At 41.9% G+C, this 12,689-nt stretch overlaps 1 protein-coding gene across 5 annotated transcripts; it reads right to left on the bottom strand.

Moving 5' to 3' along the window:
* Positions 1 to 5,501: 5,501 nt before the first annotated feature.
* Positions 5,502 to 9,856, bottom strand: LOC104231781 (uncharacterized). Of its 5 annotated transcripts, none has more exons than XM_009784835.2 (6): positions 9,185 to 9,856; positions 7,277 to 7,404; positions 6,518 to 7,183; positions 6,359 to 6,445; positions 6,104 to 6,278; positions 5,502 to 6,032 (listed from the first exon to the last, which is right to left on the bottom strand). In XM_009784835.2, exons 3-6 carry the CDS (start codon positions 6,626 to 6,628, stop codon positions 5,986 to 5,988), a joined length of 420 nt encoding a protein of 139 aa, XP_009783137.1. In that variant the 5' UTR covers positions 6,629 to 7,183; positions 7,277 to 7,404; positions 9,185 to 9,856; the 3' UTR covers positions 5,502 to 5,985. The 5 variants fall into 5 exon arrangements, with proteins under 5 accessions (XP_009783137.1, XP_009783138.1, XP_009783134.1 ...); XM_009784836.2 differs by having other exon boundaries at positions 6,162 to 6,278; XM_009784832.2 differs by having other exon boundaries at positions 5,502 to 6,278.
* Positions 9,857 to 12,689: the final 2,833 nt, after the last annotated feature.

Here is a 12,689-nt window from a genome sequence, read left to right as displayed (position 1 = left end):
CTGTGTGCGGGGATTTGACGGTGGAGGTAAAGACTCAGTTGGGGACATAATGTTGGAACTAACCATAGGTCCAGTAGAATTCACAATGGAATTCCAAGTACTGGATATGGCTGTTTCCTACAATTTGCTATTAGCGCGACCGTGGATTCACACCGCTAAAGCAGTACCATCAACACCCCATCAGATGGTCAAGTTTGAATGGGATAGACAGGAAATAGTTGTGCACGGCGAAGATAATTTGTGCGCTCACAGCAACACCATTGTGCCATTCATTGAAGTGGAAGATGACAAGGGACCATGGGTCTACCAAGTTTTTGAAGCAATGTCAGTCGAGAAAGTTCTAGAAGGGAAGTGTATCCCAAATCCAAAGATAACCGCCGCATCAGTCATGGTAGCGTATGAAATGGTGAAGAATGGTTTTGTACCAGGAAAGGGTTTGGGGTCAAATCTGCAAGGCATCATACAACCCGTGTCTCTTCCTGAAAACTTGGGAACATTTGGTCTGGGATTCAAGCCCACAGCCACAGACATAAAAAGAGCCAGGAAATTGAAACAGAGGACATGAGTCCTTCCAAAGCCGGTCCCACATCTTTCCAGATCATTTGTCAAGTCCAGTACAAGGAGTCGCCCAGTGACAGCAATTCCCAGTTCTGTGATTGATCCGGACAAGGAGTTAATTGAAAGATTTGAGAAGTTGTTCGACAGTGTGAACACAGTGGAAATTGGAAAAGGTTCTAGCAACGCGGAAGTGCAATTTGTTGGGCCAACAACAAAGCTTAATAATTGGAAGGCTACTCCTCTCCCTACTCGGAAGGAGTCTTGGTAGTTCGCTTTGATTTTCCTTTAAGTTTGTACGGATTATTCCAGGTTGTAATCTGGATTTCATTTTTCAGTCTGTTTGAGTGTGCAGACCTTGTGATCTTTTATCATTCAATAAAATACAATTTCGATTTCTTCATCATTCGTGATGGTTTTCCTTTTTGTTTTGTTTTCTTTTCTATACAGTTCTTTTTACGATGGTTCTAATGACGTGGTATGCATAAGGAATCCTCAGCCCAGTCTTAAAAATCAATATGATTCCGAAATATTAGTTCAAAAAGTAGATTGTGACTACGAATCAGAATACGATGATGAGGATGAAGCCTTCAAAGAAATTAGTAAGGAGTTAATTCACTTCGAAGAAAAACCCAAACCCAACCTGAATGACACAGAAACCGTCAATTTAGGGGACACAGACAATGTCCGAGAGACTAAAATAAGTGTCCACCTCGAGCCGAAAATCTGGGAGGAGTTAATCAAAACACTCATCGAGTACAAAGATGTTTTTGCGTGGTCATATGACGACATGCCGAGTTTAAGCACTAATTTAGTGGTCCACAGATTGCCCACTGATCCAACATTCCCTCCCGTCAAGCAAAAGTTGAGGAAATTCAAAACTGATATGAGTGTGAAGATTAAAGAAGAAGTTACCAAGCAGTTGGATGCAAAGGTTATTCGGGTCACTCGATATCCTGTTTGGTTGGCTAATGTTGTGCCTGTACCGAAGAAGGATGGCAAGATTAGAGTATGCGTCGATTACCGCAATCTCAACAAAAAAAGTCTGAAGGATAACTTCCCACTACCCAATATCCACATTCTGATTGACAATTCTGCCAAGCGTGAGATTAGATCTTTTGTGGATTGCTATGCCGGGTATCATCAGATTCTAATGGACGAAGAAGATGCGAAAAAGACAGCCTTCATCACGCCATGGGGAACTTATTGCTACCGGGTAATGCCATTTGGGTTGAAGAATGCTGGGGCAACTTATATGAGAGCAATGACTACTGTGTTTCATGATATGATACACAAAGAGATTGAGGTATACGTAGATGATGTGATCATAAAATCAAAGCATCAGGCCGACCACGTCGGGGATTTGAAGAAATTCTTCCAGAGGCTTCGCAGGTACAACCTCAAGCTTAACCCTGCCAAGTGTGCATTTGGTGTTCCATCGGGAAAACTGTTGGGATTCATAGTCAGCCGGCAAGGCATAGAGTTGGACCCATCAATGATCAAAGCCATACAATAATTGCCACCTCCAAAGAACAAGACTGAACTGATGAGTCTGTTAGGAAGGTTGAACTATATTAGCAGATTTATTGCTCAGCTCACGACAACTTGTAAGCCTATTTTCAAGTTGCTGAAGAAGGACGCTGCGATCAAGTGGACTGATGAGTGTCAAGAAGCGTTCAATGAGATAAAGGGATACTTGTCTAACTCGCCTGTGCTGGTACCGCTAGAACCAGGGAGACCTTTGATTCTTTACTTGACTGTCTTGGAAAATTCATTTGGCTGTGTACTGGGGCAGCATGACGTCACCGGCAGGAAAGAACAAGCCATCTACTATCTTAGCAAGAAGTTCACGACTTATGAGGTTAAGTACACTCACCTGGAAAGAACATGTTGCGCTCTAACTTGGGTGGCGCAGAAATTGAAACATTATTTGTCATCCTACACTACCTACCTCATTTCGCGTTTGGATCCGTTGAAGTATATCTTTCAAAAGTCTATGCCGACAGGGAGACTTGCGAAGTGGCAGATATTGCTTACATAGTTTGACATCATCTATGTGACTCGGACTACGATGAAAGCCCAAGCATTGGCTGATCATTTGGCCGAAAACCTGGTCGATGAAGATTACGAGCCATTGAGAACTTATTTTCCCGATGAAGAAGTGATGCATGTCGATGAACTGGAGCAAATTGAAAAACCAGGTTGGAAACTCTTCTTTGATGGGGTTGCCAACATGAAAGGAGTCGGGATAGGAGCTGTGCTTATTTCTGAAACAGGGCATCACTATCCTGTTACGGCTCGGCTTCGATTTCATTGCACCAACAATATGGCTGAGTATGAAGCATGCATTTTGGGTTTAAGGCTAGATACAGACATGGATGTCCAGGAAGTCTTGGTCTTGGGAGACTCGGATCTTCTGGTACACCAAATTCAAGAAGAATGGGAAACACGAGATTTGAAGCTCATACTATACCGACAATGTTTGCATGATCTTTGTCAACGGTTTCGATCAGTAGAGTTTAGGCATATTCCTAGAGTCCATAATGAGGTCGCCGATGCTTTAGCTACCCTAGCGTCAATGTTGCACCATTCGGACAAAGCCTATGTCGATCCTTTGCATATTCAAGTACGAGATCAGCATGCTTACTGCAACATGATTGAAGAAGAACTTGATGGAGAACCATGGTTTCATGATATCCAGGAGTACATCAGAATGGGGATATATCCAGTGCAAGCCACGGGGGATCAGAAGAGAACAATTTGACGGTTGTCAAGTGGATTCTTCTTAAGTGGAGGAGTTTTGTATAAAAGAACACCAGACATTGGATTGTTAAGATGCATAGATGCTAGACAAGCTATGACTGTCATGTCCGAAGTACATTCAGGAGTTTGCGGACCACATATGAGCGGGTATGTGCTGGCAAAGAAAATTCTCCGAGCAGGTTATTATTGGCTCACCATGGAGCGAGATTGTATCCGTTTTGTGCGCAAATGTCATCAATGTCAGATACACGGAGATTTGATTCATTCTCCACCATCGAAATTGCACACGATGTCGGCACCATGGCCCTTCGTTGCTTGGGGCATGGATATCATTGGACCAATTGAGCCAGCAGCAACCAACGGGCATAGATTCATCCTGGTAGCCATTGATTATTTCACCAAGTGGGTTGAGGCCAAAACTTTCAAATCAGTGACCAAGAAAGCAGTGGTCGATTTTGTTCACTCAAATATCATCTGTCGATTCGGAATCCCAAAGGTGATCATCACGGATAATGGTGCTAATCTTAACAGTAAATTGATGGAAGAGGTATGCCAACAGTTTAAGATTACACATCGCAATTCTACCTCATATCGTCCCAAGGCGAATGGAGCAGTTGAGGCCGCCAACAAAAACATAAAGAAGATACTTCGGAAAATGGTAGAAAGTTCCAGGCAATGGCATGAAAAATTACCGTTTGCGGACTCCTCTGTCAAAAATGTCCCGAACACTCGGAGACTGGCGTCAACAATTCGACACTTGAACGACCCCTGAGTCGGAACTCCAAACTCATAAGCCCTCAATGAGGCAACATCAAAATCATAAAACGTCTCCAAAACCGAAAGTGTCCCGAACACTCGGAGATTGGTGCCAAAATCTCAAAAATCGCATGACTTTAGGGTCGAAATTGCCAAAATCGTAAGCCCTCAATGAGGCAATACCAAGTTTACAAGTAACGGCTCCCGAGCCACGATACCCTCGATGACTCGGAGACTATCGCCAATCACCATTCATTAAAAAACCCGAGGCCATAAGACCCTTAACAAGCAGACTCGATCTCATAAGACCTACATAAGGTAGCAACAGTATCTGTAAGACCTCAAGCAAGGCATGAACCATACTTGTACCAAGTTTCTAAAAACTGTAAGACCTAAAAGGCATGAAAATTTGAAAGACTTACCAAACGCGTAAACCCGATCTCAAAGTTAAGGCTATATATCGAACTTGTAAGACCCATAAAAGGCATACCCTTAATATAGACGCCGAAACTACTTCACTCGGGATCAAAAATGGCTCCGGCCAAGCACAAATGACTACGGTCATAAGGCTATACCAGCCAAACTAACGCGACTCGGGGACGCCCGACCGTCGCTACAAAATCACAGGCCTTCAATTACTTTGAATCTACTTCGAAAAGAACTGGTTAAAACAGACTACCCTCGACATAGGCAAAAGAGCTTCGACCATGTCAGCTCCAAATCACAGGCTTCGAGATACTCAGCCTCTGAGCCAGATCTCCCGAAATGCTCGATCATCGCCATATAATGACTCGTAATCGAGGTTTTTATCAAACCGTTGAAGAGTCAGGCAAAAATTACTATAAAAAGTCCATAACGAGGGAAAACCAAAGCCTATAAAAGGTCGCTTCGACCAGAGGCGTAGGAGCCATTGTCGCCAGCCCACATAAAAGGTTGCTTCAACCCAAGGCGTAAGAGTCGTTATTGCCAGCCCACATAAATCCAAAAACTTGAGGGTCGAATGAGCTCGAGTCGAAACTCGACTCGGAGACTAAACCCAAAATAGTTAACTAAATATGGCAAAGGCAAGGCATAAGAGCCATTGTCGCCAGCCCACATAAAAGGTCGCTTCGACCCAAGGTGTAAGAGCCATTGTCGCCAACCTGCGTAAAAGGCCGCATCAGCCCAAGGCGTAAGAACCATTGTCGCCAGCCCGCATAAAAGGCCGCATCTGCCCAAGGCGTAAGAGTCATTGTCGCCAGCCCGCACAAATCCGAAAACATGAGGGTCAAATGAGCTCGAGTCGAAACCCGACTCGGAGACTGAACCCAACAGTTAACTAAAAATGCCTAAGAGCAAAAAACATCAGAGCTCAAATGATAGTTTATGCTAAAAGGGACTACCGACCCAATGCATACGAGTCGCCCGACGATAGCAAAGCTCGAGGGTCTAACCCGAGACCTGGGACCTCGGGTCAAAAGTCAAAATACATCACATAGTATTTCTGAAAAACAAAAGGGAAAGAAGGGATAGGAAACAAAAAGCCTTCTTATGGCCCCCAAGGGGGATGTTTACAAGTCTTGAGAAAACCCTTACAAAGAGAGAACCAAATAGAACCCTAATCTGTCATCGAGTCTGCATCTTCGATCGCTCCACCAAAGGTTGCACCCCAACAACTAGAGGTCCTTCAGCGGCCCCTTTTCGACGGCCTCTTCCCCTCCGGGGGATCCGCCTTCATTTTTATCACCTCCTGATCCATTGCCTGGCGCACCTCCGAAAGCAAGCAAGGCAGCATCTTTCTTCTCTAAGGTTTTCACCTTCTCGAACTCGGCAGGCAGAATGATATCTCTCGCATGTATGTCCCCAAAAGTCTGCCTCCGAGATCACAATTGAGCACACTCCATAGCTAGAGTCAATTTCATCTCGGCCTCCTCAAGCACCCTCCCGGCTTGAGCGCTTGTCACAATGGCATCCTCTCTCTGCAAAGATATAAGCACCTCAGCTTCAGTTTTGATCCTGGATAATGCAGCTACCAACTCAAAATGGAGACCTCTATATTTGCCACTATCCTCCCTCGCGTCACTAAGCTGACGCCCAACTAAGGTCACCTTTTCCTGGAGGGTATCCCTCTTATAAGTTATCTCCCTCACATGCCGTTTGAGTTCAGAAACTTTGGATTCTTTCGCCCAGAGCTCCTTCCTCAGCAGGGCACCTTCCTTCTCAAACTATACGAATAAGATCCAAGATATTAAAACACTAGGATCTATCAAAACATTCAGATAATGGAAAATGGGGAATTGGTAACCTGTTCAGTAAGGTGAGCCTTCTCGCGCTCATGACAGGTCACCTCGGCTTGATACCTGGTGAAAGTCTGACTGTAAAGCGCCTTGGCCTGAAGCCACAAAAAAAAAGACAAGTTAGAAAGACAAAGGTCAGAGCAACAGACGGGATTCGCAAAAATTACCTGCTCGCAAAGCCTGCTTATCTCACCAAAGACGAGTGAAGCATCAATCTCAGAGATTCCCTTGGGAACATTTGGAAGCCTTTCGAGCACATCTCCACCTTTTATAGGCATCCCCGCATCGGAAGATTATTCATGCGGTGCATCTTGCACTCCCTTAGGAGATAGGGTCGTTCCCTGAAGGGTATCAATCACGACCACGGCACTAGCAGGGTTTATCAAGACTATCCCTTCTCCATTCAAGGCCCCAGAACCAGGCCCCTCCGAACCACCTACCGAAGGCACCCCAGCCCGAGAGGAATTTTGGCTACCAGCCAGCTCGGGGCAAAACCCGATACTCCCTCAGTTGTATCTCTGCTACGAAGTTAGACCGCAACGACATCAGATTCCGGCTCGAAAGCCACCATCTCTACGGCCCAAGGATCGGCCAGGTTTATCCCTCCCTCGGGCACTGTCGAGAAGCTATTTCCCCCTCACCTTCAACTCGAGGATTTCCCGTTCATTTCAGAAGTTAGGGTCGTCGGGTCGGCCTTAGTTTTTCTGCCTTAATTTTCTTGGATTCCGAAGGTCCGTCTGACGAATCCCTTTGTCTTTTCTTCCCTTTATCGGGTACCAATGCACCCTCCCCACTGTGCAATGCTCCCTTTATCAAGGGGACTTCCCCCAGACCTACACAAATGCAAGAGGTAAGCGCAGGGAATGAGAATGCTGCTAGTAGCGATTTAGATCAAAAGTGTGACTACAACAGGGGTAGAGGCTCACCATGATCCTTAGCTTCCCACCGAGCATGAGATAAAACACGCCACACTCGCTCAGAATACGGGCAAATCGAGTCCAGTCGGCTGACTCAACTCAGGAGGTCCGGAACTGCGCCAGGATAAATTGTTGCGCTGCATTAGCAAGAAAATTAAGTGCTTGGAAGAACGTAGTAAAAAAAGCGAGGGAATGATAGATAACGTGTTTACTTATGTTCCACATTCCACCTCTCGGGGAACGACATCCTTTTCGCTGGGATCAGGTCAGAAGTCCTTACTTGGACAAAGCGGCTTATCCATCCTCCATTCCCAGGTTCCTCGGTACAGGTGAAGAGGGCCCTCGGGGCTCGGCAACGGAGCTTGATTAGGCCCCCGCGGAAGAAACGAGGGTTGTTCATCCTGATCAGGTGATCTAGGGTGAAGGACATTTCCTCGACCATGTTCACATAGTACCTGATCATATAAACAACACGCCAGAATGAAGGATGAATTTGGACGAGGGTTACTTGATACCATTGTCAGAAGTCGAGAATCACGGGGTTGATCGAGGGCGAGGATGGCCCCACCAGCTCTGGGTTAAATGGGTAAGTATACACACTAAGAAAATCAGCTTTGTATGTCGTAATATCCTCCTCCCAAGCAGGGATCTCCACAAGCACCGCGTCCCCCCAGCGACAATCAGCTCTCACTCTTCCGGCGTCTGTTATCGAGCAAATATACTGAGTCACGGGCTCACGATGCCCCGGCTTCGAAGAAGGCCTCTCGACCTTGTAATCAGAAGCCATCGTGAAAAATCCTGGAATGCATTCCTCAGCACAAGGAGGCATTGCCGCCTCACCTTGGGATAAAAGCGAAGAGGATAAGGCCACATTCTCCTGAGAAATAGAGGTGGAAGTTTTCTCCATTCCTAGAAATTTTCGGAAGAAAAAGGGAAGTTGCGTTCCTAAGAAAGAACAAAAGTAAAGGCAGAAGGAACCTTTTCTGGGGTTTGGAAATGCAGTGAGTTGGAAAGAACGAGAAGGGGAGTATTTATAGAAGCCATGCATGCACGTTGAAGGAGGCCAAGGGACAGCTAACTGTCGCAATCAATGCAAAGGTCTTCAAGGGCTGCGTGTACATCATCTCTTGGCACCTTATGACTATCGTCATTACAAAAGTATTAGAGGGGAAAAAAATTCAAGGTCGTTTCTTATCACTTTCACTCTAAGAAACACAGATACTATCTATGCACGGTAGAATCGGAGGGTCCAATTTCCTCGTCATTATGATGCCCCATGAACATACTTCCCAAGGTTCGAGACTGGGGTCGAGGTTCACCTTCAAGGGCTTCGATGCTCGACCTCAGGGCAGCAGACCAACGACTATATTGGAAAAGAGGGGAGTTCCCAAGGGGTGAAGCTAGAGCCGACAAAGTCTGTCAGGCTAGTTTGAGCCCGCGTCATGACATCAACTTGTTGTCCTATCTCCATATCTTTGTAATAAATAATGCATTTGTACTATGATGGGATTTCCCTTTTCTATATAAAGGTGGTCCTTGCCATATTGTAAGGATTGATTTCTCCATACTAAATGAATAAGAACATTCTCAATGCTCTCTAACATATTCCCTTGATATTATTACTTCCATTTATCATCTTCATTATTGTTCATCATTTATTACTTATAATTGGCCATAAGAGCCTTCATTGATTTCATTATAACTGTTAGTCGCTCTTCAACTGCCTTCGATATCTCCTAGCCGAGCCCCAGAATCGACTTCGAGGCCCCGATTATCAACCTATCGATTTGGTTATCACCTTATTCCTAACTCTTATTTCATTTCTAAGTCTCACATATAGCAGTAACTGCTTAACAACTAGCATAAAAATAGATCACGTATTTTTAGAGTCTTATAATCAAATTTAATTGTTATTACCATTTTCACGGTAAACAGCAATCACTAGCAATCCCTTGTGCTCAGTTGTCAAATTTCTTGAACTCAGGATCAAATCCATATATAGAAGTAGCACATTCATTGCAAGTATCAATGTTTGTTTACATGGCATTAACATCCACATTAGCTTTGTACATATTTCCTGCTTTGACATCTTCCTCAGTACTCTTCATTGCATCCTTTGCATCTTCAAACATAGACTTGCATGTCTCAAGACAATCCTTAGCATAAATGTCAGTGTTTGGTTCAGCCAAACATTTGTCAATGACTTTGGTAATAAATTAGTCGGTCTTGGACATTGTTGCATCCATGATAGCTTTTACAAATATCGAGATATCCCCTGTTGAGACAATGGGGATGTTTTTTGGAATTTCTAAAGTTATTATAGAGGCTACAGAGGCAGTTAGGGACGATAATGAAGAGGCTGAGGCCGAAGCAGAGGCAGAGGATGAGGTCGAGGATGAGGAGGAGGAGGATTGTTGAGGGGAATAGGCATGTTCATGGGATTATGATAGAGTAGGGTAATTTTTGTATGCCTTAGAGGGGAGGGTTGTAAGGAAGAAAGAAATGGCGAAGACAAGAAATATTTGGGTATAAAAGGCCATTGTCTTTCTTTTTTAATTTAGAAGAGAAATTAAGAAGATGAAAAAGACAATGGAGATTAGAAAGTGGTGAAACCTTGAGATTCCTTGGGTTGTTTTTATAAATAAAATCGAGTTTTAGCTTCATTGGCTATGCTAAAATATAGATTTTCAAGTGCATATTAACCAGCATTTGACAACTTCGTTTTAGAGATTCTAGTTCTCAAATTTATTATTGAAGGATATAATTTTTTGACCCCAAGAACTCACCTACCCACACAATGTTGAACGAAATATTTTGTGTATTAGACTACTCTTTTACTATAGATAAATTAAAAAAATTAAACAAACACTTTAATTTTTATGAATGGGGATATATTATATTAATACTAACATTGTTCAAAGTTATTACAAATCATATTAATGCCTCTTCGGGCATTTTTGAACTAATATCTGATTGAAGAAGAAGATGAAAGAAGAAGAAACAGAGAGGAAAATCGATAGAAACTAAGAGAGAAAGAGTTGATTCTTATTATCTGAGTACCTTACATAGTGGGGTATATCTATATATATAGGTAGCTTACTAATTAACTATTAACGACTAAAATAGAAGCTATTAACTAATTAACTAACATTAGGAATGATTGTTAGTAACTAACAAACCTACTAATATAAAATTACTAAACCGCCCTTTCTAGACTATGTTATATCTTTCTCTACACTCTCCCTCAAGCTAGGTACTGAAAATACATTAAGAACACCTAGCTTGGAGGAAAGATATCTGTGTTGCACCTTGTTGAGCCATTTGGTTAAGATATCTGTTGGTTGCTCTTTTGTTGATATGTAGGTTGTTTTGATAAGGCCTTTTATAATTTTTTCCCTGATAAAGTGACAATCAATCTCTATGTGCTTTGTTCTTTCGTGATACAATGGATTTGTTGTAATTTGAATTGCAGCTTTACTATCACTAAATACTTCAACTGGTAACTTGATATCAACTCCCACTTCTTTTAGTAATCCAATTAACCAAATAAGTTCTGTTACAGTTGTTGCAAGACTTCTATACTCAGCTTTTGCTGAGCTTTTGGAAATGGTTGTTTGCTTTTTGGACTTCCACGAAATTAAAGAATCTCTAAATTTAACCAAATAACCTGAAACAGACTTTCTTGAAAAAGGACAGGCAGCCCAGTCTGCATCACAATAAGCTGAAAGAGTGTTGTTGTCTTTGCTGGAGAGTAGAATTCCTTGCCCTGGACTTTTTTTGATATATTTGACAATCCTTAGAGCTGCTTCCATGTGAGACTTCTTTGGTCTTTGTAGGAACTGACTTAGTGTTTGAACACTAAATGAGATATCTGGTCTTGTCATTGTTAGGTATAAGAGTTTGCCTATCAGTCTTTGATAGGAATTTATATCTGCCAATTCTTCATTCATCAAGGCAGTAGACTTAGTTTTTCTGATATGTTCATCATATTCTGTAGTTGTAAGCTTCATGTTTACATCAAAAGGTGTTATTGCTGATTTATCAGCTGCAGTACTTGTCTCATAAATCAATTCTAGTGCATATTTTCTCTGATGCATGAGAATGCCTTGTTTTGATCTAGCAAATTCTATACCTAGGAAATACTTTAATTCCCCTAGGTCTTTCATCTTAAAGGACTTTTTTAAATGTGATTTGGTTTCCTATATTAATTTCAGGGAATCACCAGTTATAAGCATGTCATCTACATATATCAGTACCATTGTGATACCTTCTGCAGTTTTCTTAAAGAACACAACTGATCATATTGACTTTACTGAAATTGAGACTTTAGAAGAGCTTTTGTTAGTTTAGCATTCCATTGCCTAGGAGCTTGTTTCAATCCATATAAGGACTTGACAAGTCTGCATACTTTATTCTTCCCCTGACTTGTGAATCCTTGTGGCAGATCCATATATATCTCATCTAATAAATCTCCTTGTTAGACTGCATTATATACATCCATTTGATGTATATGTCAGTGTTTTGTAGCAGCTATAGCTAATATAATTCTGACAGTTTTCATTTTAATAACTGGAGAGAAGGTTTCTTGATAGTATATCCCTTCCTTTTGACTGAATCCCTTAGCTACTAGCCTAGCCTTAAATCTTTCTATTTCACCAAAAGCTTTATATTTGATTTTGTATATCCACTTACATCCTATAGGAGTCTTACCAGTATGCAGAGTTACTATGTCCCATGTGTGATTATTTTGTAGGGCTTCAATCTCAGCCTTCATAGCATCTATCCACTTAGGATCCTTTATAGCTTTAGAGTATAGAGTTGGTTCAGTAGTATTTGAGGTTTCTGTTAAGTAGACTTGATATGTAGGACTTAAGTGTTCATAGGTTAAGTATTTTCATATTGCATATGGTTCATTCTGTTGTGCAGTTAATGACACAAAATCTTTCATCCATATAGGTGATTTTTCCCCTCTCCCTGACTTCTTATGTTTTATTGATTAGTAATTGATTGTGGAATTTGATCTGTTTGTTGTAGGGTTGAAGTTTGTTGATTGTTAGTTTGTACAACTTCTGTAGAGTTGGGTTCAAAGTATTGTGTGAACTCCTGTGTAGTATCAGGTGTAATTGGATCTTCTTGTTGATTTGAATACATGTGATCTTCTAGAGTTGTAGTTTGTAGTATTGGATCTGTTATATGTAAGAGTAATTTGTTATTGTCATGTTTGTTTTTAAAAGGAAATATGTTTTCTCTAAACTAAACATCTCTGCTGACAAAAAATCTTTTATCTATTAGATCATATAACACATATCCTTTTTGACCTGTAGCATATCCCATGTGAATATAAGGTTTTGCTCTAGGCATTAGTTTATCATTCGATTAACCATTTTTGCATAGCATAAACAGCTTATAACCTTAAGATGTC

This window comes from Nicotiana sylvestris, chromosome 12 (genome assembly GCF_000393655.2).
Source record: "Nicotiana sylvestris chromosome 12, ASM39365v2, whole genome shotgun sequence".
NCBI lineage: Eukaryota > Viridiplantae > Streptophyta > Magnoliopsida > Solanales > Solanaceae > Nicotiana > Nicotiana sylvestris.
This window is presented reverse-complemented; position numbering and strand designations above follow the sequence as displayed.